General features: G+C 37.9%; 1 protein-coding gene across 8 annotated transcripts in view; it reads left to right on the forward strand.

Annotated features, from left to right (window-relative positions):
- LOC5576390 (sodium/calcium exchanger 1) overlaps positions 1-25,226 on the forward strand; it is a 641,354-nt gene that overhangs the window by 162,145 nt on the left and 453,983 nt on the right. For 2 of the 8 annotated variants that reach the window (XM_021837812.1, XM_021837819.1), the window contains exons 1-2: positions 1,465-1,840; positions 3,079-5,841. In XM_021837812.1, coding sequence (XP_021693504.1) covers positions 4,082-5,841 — 1,760 coding nt within the window. In that variant the 5' untranslated portion in view covers positions 1,465-1,840; positions 3,079-4,081. Of the gene's footprint in view, positions 1-1,434; positions 1,926-2,360; positions 2,802-3,078; positions 5,842-25,226 lie in introns of those variants that run through there. The other 6 variants (XM_021837817.1, XM_021837813.1, XM_021837816.1 and 3 more) reach the window with 6 other exon arrangements.

Genomic DNA, 25,226 nt, shown 5'->3' on the forward strand with positions numbered 1-25,226 from the left:
CAATGCTTGCTGAGAACGTTTTTCCATAATTTCAGTTCATTGATTGTAGTATTATAGCACGTTTGGCACGCTTGGCACACTTTGGCGCACTGAAGTCACAGTTGTGCCGAATGAAGTGCGTAGAGTGACCTTCCCCTTGGGTGATTTAAAATTTATGGCATGCTAGCGTAAAAAGCTGGATACCTAGTAGAATAGTAAAAGATACAAACATACAATTTGTTCATAAAAATTAGGATTTTTGTTTTGCGAAAAATAATGTTAAACTGTGACGAACAGCTTTTTCTAGGAGTTTTTGGAAATACTGTTTAGTTCTTCAACCAAAAGCATTTTCTAAGATCTTATATTTTCATAGCATTGTAGAATAATAGTTGAATGATACACAGAAAACCGATTACGATTTTATCAATAAATAAAAAAGATAAAGCATAAACAAAGTGTAATTGGCATTAGTAATTTGAAGAGAGTCGATCAAATTCTTCGGTTTTCCTTGAAGGCATCCCTTGAGGTAGTAGAGTTTTTCTACCTCAGGGAGATCCGCCTTGCAGTGGATGACCGAGGAGAAAAGATCGCGGTAACTGAGCCACTCCTCATTGTGTCCACTAAAGGTGAGAAGCTTGATCTGTGGCACATATCACAATATCTTGACCTATCAGATATAGCAAGACGTGAATGTTTATATTATTACAACTAAAAATACATCTTTGCCGAAAAAAGTATAGATGCAGGCTTAGTCCCAGTTGGGACGTACCGTCAGAAAGAAGAAGAAGATTTAAAATAAAAACCCCAAAAAGACCTAAATGAAGCAACTCATAGGTTAAACAAACTTTTCCTATTGCATGCATGTGAAAAAGATGGCTGATATTTCTCCATTTATTGTATTGCAGACATAATCGATATTGATTTCGCGTGATGTTATAAACCATCTTCGTCATTCGTGCATCGTACGATATACCTACCTGTAAAGTCACATCGTAACCATGACGGATAAGTTGCGGAATCCGCAACAAGTGTCGTCCGTCACACACGAGGGTGTAACCCATTTCTCACAAAAGCAAGATGATAAAAATCACGCTTCCCGAACCTATGTTTTCGGACTTATCTTCTCGCCAGCTCACTCCGATGCGGCAACCAATCAGCTGATAGGCTCCAACCTACCATAATTGATTGATCTACCTAAATATTAAAGTCCGCACAATGCAGCAAAACTAGATAAGAACACGCTGCGGATCGAACCCCAGAAGCATACCGAGGGAGGCACTCGTTCCGGCGACCATGCACCCCCATCTTCGTGAACGCATGACGACGACGACGACGAGAGAACGAATCGCGAGCAAGAACGAGAGAGAGAGAGCGAGCCTTTGCGCGCGGATTTTCCACGACGTCCGCGCGCGCCGTTGACCAATAACTCTGACGAAACGACGACGACCCTAGTCGCAGTCACCACCGCTGGCCGTTCCGATATTTTTAGTTCAGTCAGTGGTGCTTTCGAATGCAGGCAGGCGGCTCGTTACTGCTAGCTACTACTGGTGCGGTTCTCGCGTGCGCGTGTGAAAAGCCTGGCTCGCCCTCTCTCCCTCTTTCTCTCGTGCTTGATTCAGCGGGGCGCCGAGTTCAAATTTTCGCCTCGAAAACCGCCGCCGCTCGCTCGCTTGTCATCGTCGTGCGTAGAGTTAACGTTGCGACGACGGTGCGAAGACTCCTCGACGGATCTCTTCTTCGGTTCGTTCTCGTGGTGCGCGGGTGCGTGTGCTTTTTGGCTACACAGCCGATTGATTGGCAATCGATTTGAGTTTGAATCGTTTTTTTTTTGCTCGTTGGTTCGGCTGCTGTCGTTTTTTGGGTTTGTGTATTGTTTGTTTTGCTTTGGTCCGGTTGTAAACAATCGTTTTCGCATTCGGGAAAAGTGGATTTCGTTAAGTGCAATGGTGAATGTGATTCATTGAAGGGGTTTAAATTTCTCGGGCTGGATTTGAACGGGGGAAATTTTTCATATGAGTTTGCCCGGGGCATAGCCCCGAGTAGTGAAATAGATGTGAAATTTTATTTTTAATGAGGATCGGGCTGTTCTTTTTGCCGTCGGGGATTGAAAAGTGCGTGTGACGAAGAAAAGCCGAATGTGCCCACCTGTGCCGAGAGCATGGTCTTCGGGTGCAGGGATGGTGTGGGAGAGAGAAACGAGAGAAAGTGCCCTTGTGGAGCGTTCGAAAAACGTCAAAGCCTACTGTATTACGATTTGAGTGACATTTGGTGCGCGATAGGGTTGCCAGCTTCAATCGCGTTGATCGCAGGGTTCAAACGCCAAGCGCTCGTTTCGAGCCGCCAGAATGTGCCATTCATTTCCGATTTTTCTCTTCCTGCAGGAAAGATTTCGCTAACTACAACAGCAACAACAACGGCAGATGGATTCGAATTACCACAAGTCGCGGAATTTGAAGCAACAACAACAAAAAGAAGAACGGCAGAACGGTCAGCAGTGCGAGAGCTGAACTAAATTTAAACCCTCTCGCCTCGCAGTTTTTTGTGACAGCAGAAGCCAGAAGCCGTGATTCAGTGTGCGCTTGTGTTGACGGCGGAAACGTCACCGAAAGCCGTACGCGCGGGAAAACGCGAATGCGCGGGTGGGGAAAGTGAGCGTGACAGTGACCGGCGGAGGAAGAAAATAGTTGAAATCTATCTAAGAATAGTCCGTTATGGGCCACTTCTAGGCAACATGAAATTATAATAGCGAAAATATATCGCAATTTCTTCAGGTTTTTTTTTCTGTCGGGCGAAAGCTAAACTCATCGGCCTGATCTGCGCACGTATGTGTTGAGACGAGAGAAGATTGTGTTAGCGATGTATATTTATTTTTAGTAGTCGATCACACATTTTTTCGGTGTAGAATCCGGAGAGAGAGTGAAAATAGCGGAAGGCAGGGAAGAGAAAAATAGAGCAAGTGTCTCGACGCGAGCGCTGCGTTAGCCCTCCCGTGAAGAGACGACGCCGCGTGCATGTGTGACAAGCCGTTTTGGCTCCGCGAGTGAATCCAGCGAAAAAAGCTAAAAAAAGGTGTTATTGTGATGCAAATTTCTTCCACAGATCGCTACCAATCATCCGAAACCAGCATCGAATGATCAAAAGTGAAAGAGAATTCCGAATATCTCGAGAAGAACAGCAGTGAGACGAAGTTTCGTCGAAGAACCGTCAGGGAGCGCCACCTGTGGCGAGTAATTGAGTGCTTGGTTCTATCTTCATTGTTGAGTGTCCCACGTGGAATCCAGTATGGAATCGGCTAGATCCGCTCACGATCATCGCCCGGTCAACGGATCCGGCAGCCGTAGTTAGCAGTGTTTCTTCTGGATGAATCCTTCACTACTGCGCTACATCGAATTCTGCACAACTAGTCTTAACTCACTGGAAGTAACCACAAACTAAACTGACAACCGTGAACCGTGAATCGTTCTCCGTAAAAACAATACTTTCGCGCGTCTTCGTGTTCTCTACTGTTGATCTTTCACTATTCTGTCGCGTTTCCTCGTCCCGTTCGATCGATTGACCGCCCGCTCATTCTTCCAATCGGCTCCGTCGCTACCGAGAAACGTCTGCACGACCGGCACACGACTTAGTCGCAGCTCACAATCCAACTGCCACACCGAGGCTCACCCAACGGGTTCGGATTCCTTTCGCGATCGCTTCCGCACCACATCTTGGCGCCCTGTGCACCGTCTAGCAGCTGTAGAGTAGTTGTTTGACACACTAACCATCCACCTGCATTTAAATTGAACTTGCACATTGCACGGAACCTTACTCCTCCACTACCTGGTCCTGGCGACTCCCTGGTCCTCGAATAACCCCCTCTCACTCAACAATTCGGTGGCTGACTTTGTGGGCTGTGCTTCCATCTGTAGTAGTTCTAACTCCGTACTCTAACGGCTCCAGTGTTGTGCATTGCTGTGGTGGTGGTCGATCGCTTGCGCTAGCTTTAGACTTCATCTCCTCCAAGGTAGTCTCCAATTGGCAGAGCACTTCTCCGGCGGCCTGCTCCTCTCTGACATACTAACCTGCACTATCCTCGACCCCCTCTCCGCTCACACCCTGCACCATGGCAACAAGGGGTTTCAGCGTCCGCAACACGTTAGGATACGGCTTTGGCGTCCTCCTCGTGATCGCATTATCAGCGGCAACAGCGTCAGTAAATAATGGTGTCAGCAACGGCACCCCGGCGAATCAGTCGGACCGTGCGGCTGCTGTACCCGCAGGGCACCACATCAAGGACGACGATACGACCTGCGAGGACGGGTTGCTCCTGAAGGTGTGGGAACCGCAGGACAACCTGACCACCGGCGATCGTTTCGCGCGTGGTATGGTGTACTTCTTCGCACTGCTTTATCTGTTCATCGGTGTGTCGATCGTCAGTGACCGTTTTATGGCTGCTATTGAAGTTATAACATCGAAGGAGAAGGAGGTCCGGGTGAAGAAACCGGGCGGCGAAGAGCAAATCGTCGTCGTCCGCGTTTGGAACGAGACGGTTGCCAATCTTACACTGATGGCACTCGGCTCCAGCGCACCTGAGATTCTGTTGTCAATCATTGAAATTGTAGCTAAAAACTTCAATGCCGGTGACTTGGGTCCTGGTACCATCGTCGGTTCCGCTGCCTACAATCTCTTCGTTATCATAGCAATTTGCGTCCTGGTTATACCCGACGGGGAGGTACGTAAAATCAAACATCTCCGAGTATTCTTCGTGACAGCGACTTGGTCGGTATTTGCTTACATCTGGCTTTACCTCATCCTAGCACAGATTACCCCAGGGCGCGTAGATGTTTGGGAAGGTTTCCTCACGTTTTTGTTTTTCCCCGCAACCGTAGTGACGGCCTACATCGCTGACCGGAGACTACTGATCTACAAGTACATTGGTAAGCAGTACCGCATGAACAAGCGTGGCGTCATCGTCCAGGTAGAGGCCGAGTCGGCGCTTGAGATGAATAATCGGGACGAGAAATTGAATACTATCGATGAGAACGGCGGCATTACCGAGGAGGTCCGCGATTTCGAAGAGTCACGTCGCGAGTACATTTCCACCTTGAAAGATTTGCGCAAAAAGTATCCTCAGCATGATCTCGAACAGCTTGAGATAATGGCCCAAGAACAGTTGATGAACAAAGGACCCAAGTCGCGTGCATTCTACCGCATCCAGGCAACTCGCAAGATGATGGGCAGTGGTAACATTATGCGAAAGATCTCCGAACGGGCGCAGTCGGATCTGAGCGAAGTCAAGGCCGAACTGCAGCGCGTAGACGTCGACGAGCCGATCGAAGAGGACGCCGTCTGCAAGGTGTTTTTCGAGCCCGGTCACTATACGGTCATGGAGTCGGTCGGGACGTTCGATGTGCGCGTCGTGCGTCGCGGCGATTTGTCTTCCACGGTTACGGTCGATTATGAAACGGAGGACGGTTCGGCTGAGGCCGGTTCGGATTATATCGGCAAGAAGGGTACCCTCACGTTCCCACCCGGTGTCGATGAGCAGCGCTTCCAGATCGAGGTTATCGACGACGATGTGTTCGAGCAGGATGAGCACTTCTATATCCGGTTGAGCAACGTTTCGGAACCGGCAACACTGTCGACGCCCAAGGTGGCCACCGTTATGATTCTGGACGACGATCACTCGGGTATCTTTGCGCTGGCCAGCAAGGACCACGAGTTGGTTGAGTCGGTTGGTGTGTACGAGCTCAAGGTGCAACGGTACAGCGGTGCCCGCGGTCGGGTGCGGGTTCCGTACTGGACCGAGGATGGTACCGGCAAGGCCGGCAAGGATTACGAGGAGCAACGCGGCGAGCTGATCTTCGAGAACAACGAAATAGAGTGAGTACCATTTTTATCATAGTTCATTTATCCCTGAATTTTTGGTATAATATGGCATAGAATCACCAAAAGCGTCTCGACCATGGTTTTATATTCAATAAGATGTTTTTGTAGCTTGATGACAATATTTGAACAAAAAACGATTAATTTCAAGAATCATTCCCAATCTATTTTTTAAATTTTCCTGGGTGCCCTGTTTTATTGCACGATCCATTTTGATAATTACTGTTTTTTACCTTATGGGTGTCTCATTTTGAGACAAATTATCCCATTTACTGATTTTAATACAAGTGTATGCCTTCAATTAGTATATTCCAGTCATTGGTGGATAAGATTATTGCTAACCCTAAAAGTCCCGGGACAGACCTCTTATTTTCAATCGACTTTTACTTAGAAATGAATTAGTTCAGTGAAATGCGGTTTTCATCATGATTCCGGTTTCTGAGATGATTTCATGACGTTCAAGCATTGTAGCTTTGAGTCAAATTTTCATTTATTCTTTGGTACCGACTCCATCCCGAAAAGAATCTCCGGAACCAGGTTCTGACTACAGTATGGCCCATAAAAAAAATGCGAAAATTGTTTGAACGTGAATACAGCATCCACAGGCGTTATTTTCATAGTTTTTAATATGAATGTAATTTATGATTATTGTAGTATGTTCTGACACAACTTCGCTATCCAGGACAATTGTTGTCATATTTTTTTTACTGTCCTTAATAACGCAATAAAGCAAATAAGTTCAAAGGGGTTTTCCGCCCAAAGCTAGAAACAGCGTCTGATTGTCGTATACTCTGGTGATGAACTTACAACTTTCAAAAATCACACTTTATTGTTGAAGATTTTAGTTTGTTTGGTATAAGAGGATGGAAGAGTTTTTAGAGAACGTGTTCTTCATGATCACAATAAAATATTTTGCCAGGGTCATAGTTTTGAGGGCATTTGCATCTTATAGGTTTGATCTGCCTTTATTTTTTGTTAAAGTTGAATAAAAAATAAATACGGAGGCCTATAACAGATTTTTGAGCATAAAGTTTGTTTCTTCGGTTAGAGACAACTTATATCAATACAAGCTCATAGGTTTTGAGCAAAACGGAGCCGCTTATGACACTTATATGAAAGTTCAATCAAAGCTCTCCAAAATGAGTCGTTTTTTCGAAAATATGTTTAAGTTTCCAATTACCCAGGTATTAACCGATTCTATCATTTAATATGGGCGTATGCTGGAGACAAGGCCTGTGAAGAATCTCACGCCATCGTTGATGTTTTAGAAGCTTTCATCACACAGATATTGAACTCGACGTCCGCATGATAAAATTTGAAGGTATGCTTCCAATTCCTCTCGGGTAAGGTGAAAGTAACAGATATAAATCATGTCCAAAGCGAATAACTGAGTCTCAATAGATTGAACAATAATGAATAATATTTATGTTTCGTTCACATTTTCTATGTAAAAACTACCATAAAACATCATATGATGATTTTCGCATATTTTTATGGGCCATACTGTAATTCCATCGATCACAGTGGGAACTGCATTTAATTAAATTCATTTGTTTCTGAGGAAACAAATGAAAATAAAAGGTCTGTTCCGGGGCTTTGAGAGGTAATACATAGTACATCCGACACTAATATCATTCATATTGGCTGTAATTCATTGTGTTGAGCAAACTTTTCGAGTGTTTCTATCTCCGGAAAAAAAAATCGTCCTACGGGTGTCCCATTCTGTGTGGTTCTTTTCGGTAATAAATAGATTTTTTTTTTGAAAGCCAAATGCAATTCCAGATCCGTTATATTAATATTTCTGAAATCTCTGAATTCCGATTTTTTTTTGGAGATCCATGGAGAAATTTTTAGTAGTTTTACGCTAAGGTGTTAATTAGCTCAGGGTGTCTACTACCTGGAAAAACCTAAAAAGCCTGGAATTATTAGGGAATTTTATTCATCCTGGAATTCTCAGGGAATTTTTACTGTACTTAGGTAAATTATTTTAAAGCGGTATTACATGGTAGAATGACACAACATCTTTTCAATCAAAACATTTTCGTCTGCACCGCTATCAAAACGCTAATTGACATGTGTAGACAAGGAAGCAGAAGATTGTCAAGTTGGTAAAAGCAAGTACAGTTCTAGTTGGGCGTCATTCATGAGCATGTGAACATAGTTGAGAACGTCCTATTTTTTTCCTGCAAATTTGTGTGACCTCTGGAATTGAACAACTTTGTGGAACACACCAACTTTCCACGACTTACCGTTTTCGATTCAAATTGAAAAGTCTCTCGGTTACTTACTTTTGTCTTTGAACAACCCTCTGAAACTCAATGTAAAATGACTGCAATGTAATAATTCTCTCAGGTGAAATTTCAAGTTATTTGTAGTTCGTCATCCAAATTTCAGCCAATTCGAACTACCAGAAGCTGAGAGCACCCCAAACATGGGCATTTTGTATGGAAAAAACAGCATTTGGTTACTAACTTATGTGACTGACTGTAAGTCCTCTATTAGTTAGCCCTGAAGAACAGCTTAATATTCAAAGAAGGGAAAATCGTTAATGGAGTGTTGTAAATGCAGTTGCTTAATGGACAACCCATTTACATCGTGGTAATTTATTTCGGATTTTTATAGCCCCTTGTGGTATTTTGTCCATACAAAAGTTGTAAAATTTGTGTGGACCGTGGCCATCCCCCTCCCCTCTCCCCTATATATGGTCACGCGATTAATGGACGAACCCATAATAGCTTGTATAAAATAATCGGGAATCATTATAACATTTCAAAAACAGGTATTTCTCAGAAACTATGAAAACCTTCTTCTTCTTATCTTTCGTTACGTCCCAACTGGGACATAGCCTACTTTTCAGCTTTGGGTTCTTATAAGCACCTCTAAAGTTATTAACTTGCATTATTAGCCTCGGGCACCTGAGTATTGTTATGCAAGAAAAGTAATGAAACAATATTTTTTCTGGGAAATGGTCTTTCAGGGGAATGACTTTCTGGGGAATGGTCCATTCTGGCAAATGGTTTTCTGGAAAATTGTCCATTCTGGCAAACGGCTTTCTGGCAAATGTCATACAACCCTCATGTAATGGTTTCTGTTAGGTTTCTGTTGATTTGATTCTTTGAAATGATTTTATTTTGATTTTTTTCTTCAAATTGGGAAATTTACATTCAAGATCTTTTCCACTTTTTTTGAGATCTTTACCAAATTCGCTCTAGATGTCCTGGGACTATTGGCATACTTGTGCAAGGCCCTTTAGGGATCTTAGCTGCCCAAAAATGCATAGGAGTTGTCCATAAACCACGTGGTCACTCATGGGGGAAAGAGCCAATGACCACGGTCCATGCAAATTTCAAAATTTTTGAATGATCAAATGACAATTTAAGTCTGAAATCTCAAAAAATGACCACGCAATGGAAATGAAAATGATGTAATAAAATATGAAGTTAGTGTTGTCCCATGATTAAAAATTAAGGCATAACAGTCTCTATATAAACTGTGGATTTCTTGCGATTTGCTTAACAGATTCTTTAATGTTGGAACAATTTAAATCCACGGAGAACTACTTTTGTCATTCTGTACTTGACAGATTAACCTTTACGTACTCGACCCCCGACAAGCCGTTTTCAAACATCAGACATTTCGTCAATTCGATTCAGTCAATTCAATTCAATTCGATTTTTATTAAATCACCTTCAGTTGACTCTAAAAAAAAGTATAAGTTATTTGCCATAAATGGACAATGCTTAAGCCAGAAATAGTCCGAGTTGTTCTGGGGTCACGAGAGTGCCACATTCGAGAAATCAGGGAGTCAGGGACGTGAAGGTTAAGAAAATATATTCAAGATCTTTGCGGATTCTTGTAATTTAAATTGAAATCTTTGTAAATTGTCTGGATATGTTATTGATGTGATATGGAATCAGACGAGAATATTCTTAGATCTTTGACGAGATCCTGAAGAACTCCTAGAAATAGAGACTGGGCGGATTTTTATTGAATTATTACCGATGCTCAACCCTTCGATGTTATTTTTCAGAACTGACATGAGTTAACTATTGTTAATGAAAACCGAGAGCATTTCTAAATTTGTAACGTAACTAGTAACGGGGATTGAAAATTGGTTTATGGACAAAAGGTCGAAAGACAAAACGTCGAAAGGATAAAAGGTCGAAAGACAAAAAGTCGAAAGGACAAAAGGTCGAAAATGATTTGCTTGGTGGGAAATTTTTCCTTCTTTGAAAAAAGATTTTCGACCTTTTGTCCCTTATTTTTTGTTCTTCGACCTTTTGCCCTTTCGACCTTTTGTCTTTCGACCTTCTGTCCTTTCGGCCTTTTGCCTTTCGACCTTTTGTCATAGATTCAACTTCACAAATTATGTAAGATAATACTCCATTCTAAAAATCCCTTCAGATCTTTATCCTTCAAATTTTCTTTGCAAATTCCGAAACAATTATCCTTCTCTGAAGCCACCTTTCTTTAAAAGAATTAAACCGGAAAGTTTTGATAAATTTGCTCAAGAAATATCACAGAACCTGTTTTAGAAATTTCTTAAACGATTCCTGGACAAATTTTCAAAACTGGTATTCATTCATGGATTCCCAACATTTAAATGTCTTTGAAAAATATTTGAAGAAATATGCCATAAAGTAACAACAAATCCTCCGAGAAATACTTCGAAAATGTTTTCAAGAGGATTTCAAAACAACTTACATAAGAATTTCCAAAGCAATTCATCTCCAGATTATTCATGGAATTCATCTAGGATTTCTTCTAATTTTTCGTCCATGGATACCTTTGACCATGAAGTTTTCAAGCATTGGTTCTGATTTGATGAAGGCGTTTTTCCTGAGCTAACATCTGAGAAGTTATACTAGCAACAAGTACTTCGATTCAATGAAGGATTTTTTTCAAGATTTGCGAAATTCCATCAGGGTTTATTGTAAGAACTGTCCTACGTATTACTTGAAGCACCTGCCAAATAATCCCTGCTCCAAGAATTTTTGCTGTATTTTGTATCCAAAATTTCCCAAAAACTAGAAGCATTCGATTTGATCAAGCATTCATATAAAAAATTCTTCAGCAGCATTACCAGAGATTGTTATTGAAAGTTCTTCAGGATTTTGTTTATGAAGTACTTCAGTGACTTTGCGATTTTCTGTTGGAATTCACCAGGCTCATTCCTTAAGATTTTCCATGAAATTATAAAGACTATTCAAAGAACTTTTCCTTGAGCATATCGTTATGAAATGGCTAGAAGAATCCATAGAGGAAAGGACATTTTTTGGAAGGTTTTGTGGAGTTATCCCTTAAAAATGTATAGAAATATACCTGGAAAAATCTCTCAAGGAACTCAAGAGTGATTCTTGAATGATACTATCGCTTTGAAAATACAATACCAAAAGCGTGATGCGCATTTGGCTTTTGGGTAACACAAAATGATTCAATGGTGGAGACGCACCGGCATGAACTAGGAATTCTTTCAAAGTTGTTTGCACCGTTTCTTCAAAAGTTCACCTGGATATTCTTTCTGGAGTTCATCCAAAAAAAATCGAGGGTTTACTACAGAAATTCCTTAATTTCCATTTCTGGACGAATCTCAAAAAATCTGAAGTGATAAGAAGAAGAAGTTTGTCAAATATATATGAGACTTTTTAATATTTGAGTAGTGTTGCTTCTATATTTGGTACAACACAGATGGAAAACTTCGCGTTTCGTACTCAGCATCATCGCGGTGATTTTGGCGGTGGTCAACGGAAGGTTAACGTAAGATGCAGCATTTCAAGCATTAAACATGTTTCAGTTAGCTCAGTACTTAATTAAATCTTACACATAAGTCAAAAAATCGAACAATCAGGATTCTGTCTCATTGTTGAAAACTTGAAAACATAATTAAAAAACAACGAGATAGACGACTTAATGGTATCACGTCAATGCACTATGGGCCAGGGACACAATCTGGCGGGACAAAATTAATAACTCGGTAACGAAGCGTTTCCGGTATTTGGTGTCTTCGGCTAAGTTTTTTGTAACAACGAGGACCATCTACTGACATAAACGGATAGTTCGTAAATCGTCCGCATAGGGGGCGCCACAATATAACTTTTTACTTTGACGTTCTAGAGACTTGGCATGTTCGGCAAAGTTGTTTATTTTGATAAAATAGACAACTCTCTCTAAGACGTCAAAATTCCACAGCCTACTGTTTTCGAGTTATTGGCGAAATTAGAGAAAATTAGTGAAAAAAGATTTTTTCACCGAATTTGACATTTTTCCTAAGAACCTGTCATATAATATTTTTTGCTGGTGATCCAATCTCCAAATTGATACCTTTGATCTGTATACTCTGTTTTGAAACATCCAAGAATCAATGCTCTTTCCGCTTTGAAACAAATATACAAGCTCCGGACAAGAGATCGTGCGCTCTGAAATTTTAGTATTTAGATATATCGACATGAATATGCTTTAAAATTTGATTTTCCGTGTTAAAAGTAACACATTCACAAAATAAATTGCTCACCTCGAACCATGATTACAACAATTAACTGACACATGATCAAGTCTTTCATGGCATACTATATCATTTGAATTATTGAGGAAAAACAATTATGTACCCAGTTTTGATCTACACTTTCATCTACATTACTCGATATCAACTCAAGGAACTGCTCTTAAAATGAATTTCATGGCTACTATGATGGCTTTTTTAAACAGTTTTCTTAAAGTTTTTGTTCCACGACTCGTTATTTCTTGAAGTCGATCGTCCCTTCAGATTCCTCATGGAAATTAACTGTATTGGAGAAATATAATCATTGTAAAATAAAATGATAGATCTCAAAAACACCAAAATTTACTTCTCTGGAATTTTGACATCCGTTTCATCAAGTACTGCTCTATGTTGCCTGAAAATTTGAGCTTGCGATTTTTTGCGCTTTTGGAGATATTAAGGTTCAAAAAATGCTCTATTTTTCAGGTTTTTTCATAATTTCTTAATTTTTATGCGTCGTATTATTAAAATTTTTCCACCAGAGCTTGCTCTTGTTATATATTTATCAGCAAAAAAATATTATATGACATGGTTCTTAGGAAAAATTTCAAATTCGGTGAAAAAAATCGTTTTTTCACTAATTTTCTCTAATTTCGCCAATAACTCGAAAACAGTAGGCTGTGGAATTTTGACGTCTTAGAGAGAGTTGTCTATTTTATCAAAATGAACAACTTTGCAAAACATGCCAAGTCTCTAGAACGCCAAAGTAAAAAGTTAGATTGTGGCGCCATCTATGCGGACGTTTTACGAACTATCCGTTTATGTCAGTAGATGGTCCTCGTTGTAACAAAAAACTTTGCCGAAGACACCAAATACCGGAAACGCTTCGTTACCGAGTTATTAATTTTGTCCCACCAGATTGCGTCCATGTCCCATAGTGCAATGTATTATAATCTTGCTTAACCCCTCTACCAGCAGCTTTATATTTTATCGCAAAAAAATCAAATCGCGATAACGATTATGTTTCTCAATATTTTTGCACCATATTTTCACAAGAATCCGTGTCGATATAAATCATTGGTTTTCTAGTTTTGAAGATACTCCGATGTTCCTTGGGGGACCAACAGTCTCCATATAAAATATCATTGGCAGCCGTTTTGTTTTTGGTCAATTTATCGAAAAAATAAAATGTGGACTATATAATGACAAGTAGGGTAAGGGATCTAATTTTCGACCCAGTGCTAATTTTCGACCCATTGATAAAACAAACGTTAATTTAACTACTATTTGAAATTTTCAAACATATATAAATCACTGGAATATGCCATTGCTGTTATATCTATCATGATCCAATAAAAATTGCATCTATTTAACGGAGTTTTAATCCTAAATTGATAAATCCTGATTTTCTTGTGTCTGAATCAGTCCTTTTTCTTCCGTTGATGAAAATTCGTCACATATTGAAAAGGCTCAAATCAGTATAAAAACTGGTCGAAGTGATGCCTAATCGATAAAGTTTGGTGAAACCTGATAAAATTTAAGCAAATTGTAATTAATTTTGTGCATTTATAAGCGAACATAAATTTTATTACGCGTTTGAAATTGTTCGAAAATTGAAACACCAGGTTTCAATTTTCGACCGGTCGAAAATGCATGCCATTATTTCACCAGGTGATGTGTTTTAGTTTTCGACCATTCATCAAAAGTAAACATCGTTCATAGTGGTGGATGTTTTTTCGTGGAGTTGAATTTCTTGCTTCAACGGTTTTCAAACCAAAACGGTAAGAAAAATACTGATCTTGCTTCAATTTTATCAAAATTATATGGATTAACATATTATAGCGCCCAGAAAAGTACAGACAAGTCTACGCAGAAGCCGACATCCAGCAATTAGCATCTAAGGTAGTCAACAAGAACTCGATTATGGAATTCCGAAATTTCATATACATATTCAATTCAAGATTGGCGAAGAAATATCTATTAGTCCGTTATTCGTCCTGGACCGACCACAATGAAGGAGGAGACCGAATTTGAAGAGTTGATATTCGGCAGTCAGCGACGGGGATGGCTAGTGAAACGTGACTCAATGTTGGAGCATGTTGAAGGGTTTCTTGATACTGCTGAAAGGCAAAACTATTTTAAAGACAACCATCCAGAATTGATAGAGCAAAATAAATAATATCGCAATATTCTTAGAAAGGAGTTGAAGAGAGAATCCGAAATGAAAAAACAAGACCACGCTGAAGCAAAAAGATTCGACCAAAATTTGTAGTGAAAAAAAAAAAGAAAACAATGTACCGAAATGACACATAAAATAAAAGTCAAAGCCTAAAAAAGCAGTCAAAGTCGAGAGCTAAAAGAAGAATTTGAGTTTTTACTTGAACCATTAAATAATGAAATGAAATAAATGTTTTAAACAAAATGGTTTTACATGTTTAAACGACAATATCCCATTGCTGTACTATATCCTATCGCAACAGTAGAATATAATGTAGTTTGATCCACGTAAAACCGTTTAAATGGTAGAAAAATCGATCAGTGTTCATGAATGTCGCTTTTCCTTGGTCGTACAGGTTGTACATAAGGATCAAGAATCCATCATTAAATCATCAGCAATCATCAAAAATGAAAAAAATACACATTGAACGTTGCTTAAATTTTGAGCAAAAAAAATAAGTAAAACAATGATGATTATTTTCTTCTCAAATTATGATATCGTAGTCCACAACTTAAGCACGCAATTCCACAAACAAACTATTAGACTATTGACAAAACGTTTTACATTCAATATTTACAAAGGATGTGACAGAGATACAAAACCAGTATTTATGGTATTCAGGAGCCTTCCATAGATCTATCAGATAATAACTGTTGAACTGCTTATCATAAAGTTCGTTACGGAAATGGGAAGCATACACTGTTTCCACTGGAATTTAATTCTTGAAGAAAAACCATCGAAGAATATTCAACAGTTCAAGTTTTTTTCATACAATATACCCGCTATATTGTTTCAATCTGGTACAGGTCGAAAATTAGCACATGCATGGGTCGAAAAATAAAACAGTGGGTCGAAAACTAGCACAAAAAGATAAAGTCATTAATCTATAAAAATACAAAAAATGCAATGAAATATCATCTAATAGAAGTTATACATGAACAAATAATATGTGTTTCTATTCGACTGCCAAATTTGAATATTAGTTGATACTTTTTTGCATGGTTTTTGGGAGTTTTCCACTCATATGCTGGTTTCATGGGTCGAAATATAGTGCTTTTACCCTATCTCTCGGAATTTTGGAATATCTCCGGATCCAGATGACCAATTATCAATATCGATACATATTCTAAAACTAGAAGAGATTTTTGAGAGCTTGTGCAAAAATGGTGCAAAAATATCGAGAAATATAAAAGTTATCGCGATTTGAATATATTTTTAGCGGTGAAAAGCGAAGCTACTGGTAAAGGGGTTAAGAGAAACTATCATCAATTCCTCTCCTTCCTCCATTGGTCTGCATTCTGAAGATCTTTACTGAAGAAACCAGGTCGTGCGTATTAGTCGCGATTGTTTGTTATAACTGAGTAAAATCCATCAATCGAAACAAAAACCTTTAAAAATGAATCACCCAAATCCTACCGCAATCATAAACAATGGCCTTCATCGCATTTAGCGACCATAAAACTGCTCCGCACAGGATTTAACGATTTTATCGTATTGTTAAGTTTATGGTACTGCACGCCATGCGGACTTCCCGACATCGATGGATGACTTCCAAGTGCGTCGCAAAGCGAAAATCTTCTTGCACCCATTCCAAGACGCATTCGAAGAACGGTAACCAACAGATCCATCTTCCCTCAATTAACTGAAGCCCTACACTTGACATTGGAGATTGCGTTTTAATTACGTAAAATTGCTTCCGGTGGCCTTTCCGCAAAGTCAATGTAATCCGATTCTCAATTTCAACCTTACGGCACTGCACGATAAATTAGTTTGCCAACTTTGACGCCGACCATGCGTCTCCATTATCGGGGTTCAATGTCACCCATCTCCTCGTTTGACCTTCCAAAATGAGGGGCTTTAGGCTAAATGTGACTATTAGCGTTGCAGAACTTTTGATTCGTGTCAACCTCGAAGGTAGGCGCCAATTAGGGCTATCTCGAAGGTAAAATTGATTCAGCGTTGGTGGGATCTGAATTTTCCGATGGAAAGACTTTCACTCAATATAGATTTGAAGTCAGTTTCGTGGAAATGCAAAAGCTCTGTATTGTTTGCACTGAAAACAGCTTTTCGTATTTTTTTTCTAATGTGCATTTTGTGGAACAAAATTCCTTAGATCTTCTTTTTCTTGGCATTAACGTCTCCACTGGGACAGAGCCTGCTTCTCAGCTTAGAGTTCTTATGAGCACTTCCACAGTTATTAACTGAGAGCTTTATTTGCCAAAGTTGCCATTTTCGCATTCGTATATCGTGTGGCAGGTACGATTATACTCTCTACGCCCAGGGAAGTCAAGGAAATTTACATTACGAAAAGATCCTGGACCGACTGGGAATCGAAGCCAGACACCTTGCTTTGTAGCCGCGGACTCTAACCACTCGGCTAAGGAAGGCCCCGTATATATGGCGAGATTTTTATTCATCATACGAAATTTATGTACTTGACAATATCTCTCGATGAATTTTATGAATTTTTGTGATATACACGTTTTACTTTTCTAGCTTAATTTTTCAAAACGACGTATCTGACACACGGAAGGATTCGAGAAAAATGCGATCCAATAAATACTAAACATGCATTGCAGAATCAGTTCCCAATTGATCGCACCTGTATCGGTCCATGATCGGCAATGTTTCGCCAGTTGTAACAATTCTGATAAATAGCAGCAGCGTTGGAGAGCCCCAAAAAGAGAGCGATGATAAAAACCCATTTTCTCCCTACAATTAGGGGTACATGTTTTAATTTACCGGCATGATGATCAATCCCCGAACATCCTAAATATAATCAGAACTGTAGTAGAAGACGATAAACAGACTCTCATGATGTGTTGCGGATCATGATGGTTACAGAAAACAATAAGTAAGAGATATTATCAGAATACAAACTCTGATTTTTTCTGATTTTTTTTTTATATAGCTGGAATATTAAGGAATGCCAATTTGTTTTGAATTGAACTTCAATTTTATATACCCTTTTGCTTTCCGCTTTTTACTTACATCATACACCACATTACATTGATTGTAACATATATCTTGCTAGATAGGTCGGTTTGAAAGTTCGTTTTGCAGTTGCGTCACATCGGTATTTGTTTTGAAGTTGCACATATGTCGGTTTTTAATTTCAAACAAACATATGAAGAACGAACAGCTGTGAGAAATATGGCCTCAAACAGAATATTTATGATATCCCTCATCAGTTTGCCGATTCGTCAGCTGTGTGAAATCCAAATCTCTCGATTTTTCACATGTTTAGTGAATCAGAAACTGTAAGACGTATCTGCTGATCAACATTTATGTTTTGATTCTGCACAAAAGTCGTTTTACTATGAGCGTATGTACGGTGTATGTGCTAGCATCAAACATTTTGACAGTTGAGTCACTTTGCAGAACATAAGGTGTATGTAGCAAAGTACACAAAGGGCATAATTAAAATTTGTTTAAAAAAAATAGAATAAAATGGTTTTGGAACTGTCTTTGTAGACTCAAAGATGCGTTATATGCGTTAGTCGAGTACATGCAAAGCAAATCTCGATTTTGTTTATCTTTGTACTAGTGATCCCGGCAAATTTCATCTTGTCATCAGGTAGGCTGTTGAAAAAATCCACGAAACGTCCAATACAAAATGACAATTCAGTTCACTCTCATTTTTTCGACTTTTCCAATGAGTATCTCAAGTTTTTTTATACAAACAAACACGTCGGAGCTCCTAAGGAACTGTTAAGTGAAAGAAATTTCAAAATATGGCAGCCCGTTACCAAGCCATCTACTGTTTCAAATGGCTTATACATTTTTCAGTATTTTTTCCTTCTTAGACAAAGGCTGTTATTTCTACTATTATTACTCAACGGATATTGTGGGTTTCAAGGTAATGCAGATAATCTTGACTAAACACCTAACAACCCATTTAGCCTAAAATTCTATTCGGCCTCAAGAACCATTAAAACCATCGACCATTTTCGGGCTATTGACTATTTCGGCCTAACGGCATTTGGCCCAACAGGATAGAATCTGAAATAGGAGCATGCCGTTAGGTCGAATGTTATAAGGCTAAATGTCGGTAGGGCGAAAGGGTTGGAAGGCCGAGAAAACATATGACTATATAAGGCGAAAAACACAAACTTTTGTTTCAAATGGCAACCACATTTATCAGAGATTTTAGCTTCGTTCAAGCTAATGCTGTTCGTTTTAGACATATTTCACAGCGGATATTGTGAGCTTCAAGGCAATATAGATAACCTTGACCAAACTCCATACAAACCCATTCGGCCTCACGACCCATTAGAACTGTCAACCATTTTCGGCCTCATAACCCGTTCGGCCTTTCGGCTGTTTCGTTGCAAAAAACAATGAATGATTTCGTGTTTCTAACGAACGATTTCATCATTTACCTAACACGGAATATATTTTCAGAATGTTGAATAAAGGCAGTTTTTCACTGAGATTCTCATTCTAATACTGACTGCCGTTAAATTTCACCGAGAGATCTTATGAAAAGCTCTAAAATTTCAAACTCTTGGAGCTCTAGAGCTCGAAAAAATTAGTATGAAAATTCAATCTGACAGTTATCTTTTCAGAGGCTTGGCCGACTCTAGCTTTCAGATATTCTTACATGATTACTCTTCCATGATTTCTTCGCCGATTCATATAGGAAAAGCTTACGAAATGTTTTTATTGCTTCATTCAGAGATTTCTTCTGAAATACTTTCAGGAACTTCTCCGGACATCCCTCCAGAAATTCCACTAGAGGTTTTTCAAGGGATGTTCCCATTTTTTTTCCAGAATTTGCTCCAGGAAATTCAACGTAACTACCTCCAGTAATTTCCACAAGGGATCTAATTGTAAATTTTACTAGATTCTATTCCACGATTTTCTTCTATAACTTTCCTATTAATTTTTTCACCGATCTCTTCAATAGTTACTCTAGAAGATTTTCCAAATATTCCTTCAGGAGTTTAACCAAGACAATCATCAAAAGGTTTATTCCCAAGTTTTTGTAGAAATCGGTAAAACATTTTTTTTTTCAAATTGTTTCTATCCAATTTAACATGGATTCCTCGTTTTTTTCAAAACATGCTAAGGGAACTAAAACCATGAGGTAGAATAATGAATACCGCTTGAGATAGGTAGACACAACAAGTTCACCTTAGGAAATACTCTTTATTATACATCTCCAGGGATCTGAACTTCTACGGCAAATGAAATGTAATAGGTTGTTAACAAAATGTTAATAGAATCTTAAATTTGTTTTACCAAATTAGGATGATAGTGTTATATAACACAGAACACCTAGATATAAGAAATAAATGTACTGTTTGGAATAAAACTAATCAAGAAATTAAAAAAAATCTCCAGGGATTATTCCAGGCTTAACAGAATAACAACTCATCCTAAAATTTCATTTTTTTTCTTTCAAAAGTTCCTCAAGAATATCAACCAGGGATGCTTCATCAAGCTTCTTCGGAGTATTTCAGAGCAATTTCTGCAACATTTTTATCCACGAGTTACTCTTGCAGTTCTTCCAGACAACTCTCGTTTAGATAGTTCCTCCAGAAAAATTGAGAGGCTCTCTTTGTTTACTTTCTCTTTGATCAATAACTGAGCCACATCAACTCTATTGTTACTTTTTTGTATGAAATGCTAGCCAAGGTGATCTATAATGGTCCTTTCAAAAGCTTTAGTATTGCACAGTTATAATCGGAAGAGAGCAATGGAAGAGAGATTCTCTCATTGTTGCATAGGTTATATTGAAAATTTACGCGAGAATTCTTTAGTAATTTGACAATCAACAACTCTTTGGATTCCTTAGAATTCAATTTAAGATTTCACTCCTACAATGATTCCGATCATCACAACACAAGTTTTTTCAGGGATTCAGTTTGATGTTTTTCAAGGAACTCCTTCAAAAATCCTACGGAATATTATCTTGGGTTTCGATTGCTTATTTTTTTTTATTATTGTCTAATCCATTTATTAAGATATTCCACCAAGACTTCTTCTGGAGTTAAGATTTGTTTTATCGACTTCACGATACCCTTATCGGGAATTTCCACAGAATTTTTGAAGGACTTCCTGAGAAAATCTTAGAACGACTCACTGCACAATGGTCCTTATTGAAAATTTAGCAGGAAAAATATGTTTCCTCTGTTTTCGTCAATTTTAGACACATGGTGTCTTCAGAGAAGTTATTCGTAATTGAATTTTGCATTCTATAAGCAAAGAAGTTGAATTGGGTGGCTTTAGTTTAGTTTAAACTTAGACTCACACTTTTTTGTTTGATGAAATGTGTTGCTGCGTTTTTCTGCATTTTTTTAATAAAATGTTATTTTGATCTACTTTGACAAAGGCACTTTTGATCTAACTCTTCATTTGAGCTAACTAAATTGATTCAGAAAGGTTTAACTTAGTTTTTTTTGTCTCAATTTTTTGTTTCCAATTTAACGTTAATGTGGTCCTCAGAACAGTTGTACAGGAAGTGAAGATACCCATGTTTTTGTTCAAATGGCAAGTTTGTAATTCTTGTGATTTTTAAATTATAAACGAATTTAAATGATAATCTCTTTATGTCCACAAAATATGGACCTGGATCAATATTTTTTTTTGTTGTAGCGGCATTCGAAAGGCCATACATTAGACAACTTTACTGTGAATACAGTAAGAACGTATTTTTTGTAAATTGAGAAACTTACTTGAAAAATACACTTAAGAAACTCGAAATTTGCCTGTAACTCACAAGATGCAACAAAAGTTGCCTAATGTATAGCTTCATGAAAACCGTCAAAAGAAATTTTTTATCGAACCAACTCCATGAGTTATAGGCATCTATAGAATTCATGGATTTTCACTTAAATTTGCTTATAAATTCAAAATCACAACAATTACAAACCTGCAATATTCAGTAAAATGTGTATCTATACCTTCTCTGCAACTGTTATGAAGATCAAAAAAGTTTGTCAAAAAACTGATTTTTTGGGTCTTCTCTAAGTTAAAACTTTAATCAAGTCAAGACTTCGATAAGGTTGTTTACAATAACATTTTCTAAAAGTTTGCCGAAAAATTTAAGCCTAAATAAGTGTCGCATTCCAACATTTTTCTTAGAAGATACAAAACTCATTTACGAATAACTTCTCTAACATCATACGTTTAAAATCGACTAGAACGGAGTAAACACCCTGCTAAATTATTGTTTTGAACCATTGAGCACTGAAGGAAATTCAGCAGGTATTCCTTAATAATAATTTGGTTTTGTTTGTTTTTTTCAAGCATAAGGTATCTGAAGTGTCTCTCTGAGACGCTTAAACGCTAACAGCCCTGATACTTGAATTCTTATTCTACAGAGAGCCAATAATATATCTCATAATCTTTATTATCCCAGATAGCCGTAGCGGTAAACGCGCAGCTATTGAGCATGACCACGCTGAGGGTCGTGGGTTTGAATCCCGCTGGTCGAGGATCTTTTCGTAAAGGGAATTTTCGCGATTCCCAAGGCACAGAGTATCTTCGTACCTGCCACACGATATACACATGCAAAAATGGTCAATCGGCAAAGAAAGCTCTCAGTTAATAACTGTGGAAGTGCTCATAACACAGAAGCAGGCTTTGTCCCAGTTGGGACGTAATGCCAGAAAGAAGAAGAAGAATTTTTAATACAGTCGACTCTCCACATCTCGATGTTCTACATCTCGATATCTCTCCCTATGTCGATGATTTTTTCGGTCCCTTCAATCTGCATACATTTTCACTCTCCATATCTCGATATCCTCTTTATCTCGATATCTCCCTATCTCGATGTGATTTTCGTTCCCAATTTTCTCTCCGTATGTCGATATGCCCATTATCAAAGGCTACTAGACTAGATTTTAGAGATTCAAATCAATTTGCGAAGACGAAATGACATCTGTTTGTTTTTGATTTTCCTAGCAACGGAGTGATTTTCAATCTAGTATTCGTTAAAAATGTGTTCTATGTCTCGATCTCTCCCTATCTCGATGGTCCCTTCGATATCGAGATGTGGAGAGGCGACTGTATCGTACAAATAATTTCACAATTGCATTCAAATTCAGCTCAATTTGCATTAGATTAATCTTAACTTCTGTGAAAGTTCATGCAAACCGTTTGGATTAACTTCAAGAAAAAGTAAAAGTACTGAAATTGTTTAGATCTTCAACAATGGTTCCATTTAGATAAGTCCTTGTTACACAGAAGCGTTTACACCAATTCGCATAATTTTTTCACAACAAGCTCTGGCTAATGTATTGTTTTCAATATGAATCCGACTTGCTGAAGCTGTAAAAATTATTACTTGATGAGTTATTTAGTTGCAATTTTTATTCGTAACATCGGTTGTTTTGAATTGGATGCAGGATGTTGTTAAAATAACTCAAATTTTGCATTACAGCATATCAAAATTGTAACATATTTTGTTATAAATACCGCTTTGGGTAACAATCAATTAGGATGAAAACTTTATATTTGAACTCATTTTTTGGGTAAATATTAAAAAGTGTGTAAGTCTATTTTTAGAAAATGACATAAATGAACAAAAAGTATTAAATTGTTTTTATAAAACCAAGACATCAGAAGAAGAACGGAGACATTTACCTGACGCCCTTACAGTCGAGACTATTGGTACACTTGAAGTAACGCGTGCTGGAAGCTCAACTGGTTGTACGTCTTCTCAGCTCGTTTGAATGGACTTGGTGTTTTCCAAATTGCTCCTGCGCCTGAGCTGAAAAATATGACGTCACAGTTAATGACGTATATAAACGACAATTTTACTCGTTCTTGGTAAATGTTCTTCATACTATAAAACCCAACTATATCATGTCATGTGATCATAACAACCTATGAAATAATTTTGTCATGATGATCAACGTAACTTAAATTCTGTTTCAGTTATAATAAGATATGTTACAGCTTTATTTAACATGGTGTGTTGTTAAATTAATGGTAACACATTCTGATATAATCTTGTTATGTATAATTGGAAAAATATTTTGGTATATCAAAGTTTCATAAACGGGAGATATTATAAACTCAATATGATATGTTTGTGATTTTGTGATAGACGGGAAGTAACTGAATATGAGAAAAAAAAATCTAAAATGAGTTTTTACCGTACACAGCAGAAAATATGTTGTAAATTTAAGTCTATTTGCGTGCATATATTTGGAGCATCAAAATATACTGAAATGTCAACGATAAATCACATTTTTTTTTCAATCAAATGCACTTTAAATTTACACCTTCATGTAACATTAAAGCATCTTTGGTTGAAAATTACACGAAATGCCGTTAAAATAGATTAATTTGGTTTATTTTTACTCTATGCCTCAGTTTACACTACATTGGAATTTAAAAATTTTTATCTGTGTAGATCATGGCCACGTGGCGATCCTTTAAGGTTTTTTTTTGAAACCAGTTAGACTCGACTCACAATCATGACAGTTACTAAAAATTGAAGAGTTTTACGATAGCTCGTCAGAAATGGTGTAAATCTACCTCAAAACAAAAAAGTTGATGTGAATTTCAACTTCTTACAGTATTATAGCAGTAATATTGATGCTCAACTGATCTTATAGTTAAAGGTCAATCTTAATGTCGGAAGTAGTGCGCTGTATAGAACATCTGATGAGCAATATAGCGCACTACTTTGGGCATTTTGTTCATCGTACAGGGAAGGCAGCGCTAGTAAAAAATCAGAAGGCGCTATACGGTTTAGTGTCATAACGACTATATTTCAATCTCAATTTTCTCTTATTTGAATAAGAAGTTGCTTTTTTCAAATGTTTCTCATTATTTCACAAAGACACACTATTCGGTCAAACAACCATTCGGCTAAACGTCTTCACGCTAAATTTTGATTCGGTCAAACGTTCATATGCCAAACGGCGTGCACGAAAAAAAATCCGTTGTCGCATCCGTGAACAGCTGTCTTGAACACGAGAACAAACAAAAATACACCGGGAACTAGATCATGCTTAGATGCACACTACCCTCCATATGTATGGAGCGTTGCCATACAGAGTATTGCAGCACTTTTAAGTTTAGCATCACCCAAAATCCAGTGATAAAAGTATCTTCACCTGACATAAACAATCGCGGGGACTGAAAGACGTATTGTTCAAGATGACCTCAAACATATATTGATCTGGGCCCTCAGAATCACGAGATAATATTCATTTTAGATGATGCTAAACTTTTCAAAGTAGGTTTTTATATAAAAAAAAACAATAATTTCCGTTTTTCGTGTTTTGAGGGCCTCGGGACAAAAGGGGCTGTAACTGTTCTCATTTTTTCTTGAAAGTTCAGTAAGTTATACGTATATTGTCAAATTTTCATCGATGTATGTTTTTTATTTTCTAAGAAATATATTTTTGAAAATAAAAATTCAGTAATTTTTCATCGGCACACACTGTAGGTGTCAGCAGGATAGATTTTTTATTAAAAAAAACATAACTTTTAAACAGCTCAACCGATTTTCAATTTTTTTTTATGGAATGAAAGCTTAAGATTCTAACTTTTCAGAAAAAAAAAATATAAAACTTCGAAAATTATTTTTTTACATGTAAAAATATAAAAAAAATCTAGTTTTTGGGAGAATTTTTATATTTTTCATGTAATTTTTTTTTTCAGAGTTTTATATTTTTTCTGAAAAATTGAAATCTTAAGCTTTCATTCCATATAAAAAGATTG

This window comes from Aedes aegypti, chromosome 1, assembly GCF_002204515.2.
Source record: "Aedes aegypti strain LVP_AGWG chromosome 1, AaegL5.0 Primary Assembly, whole genome shotgun sequence".
NCBI lineage: Eukaryota > Metazoa > Arthropoda > Insecta > Diptera > Culicidae > Aedes > Aedes aegypti.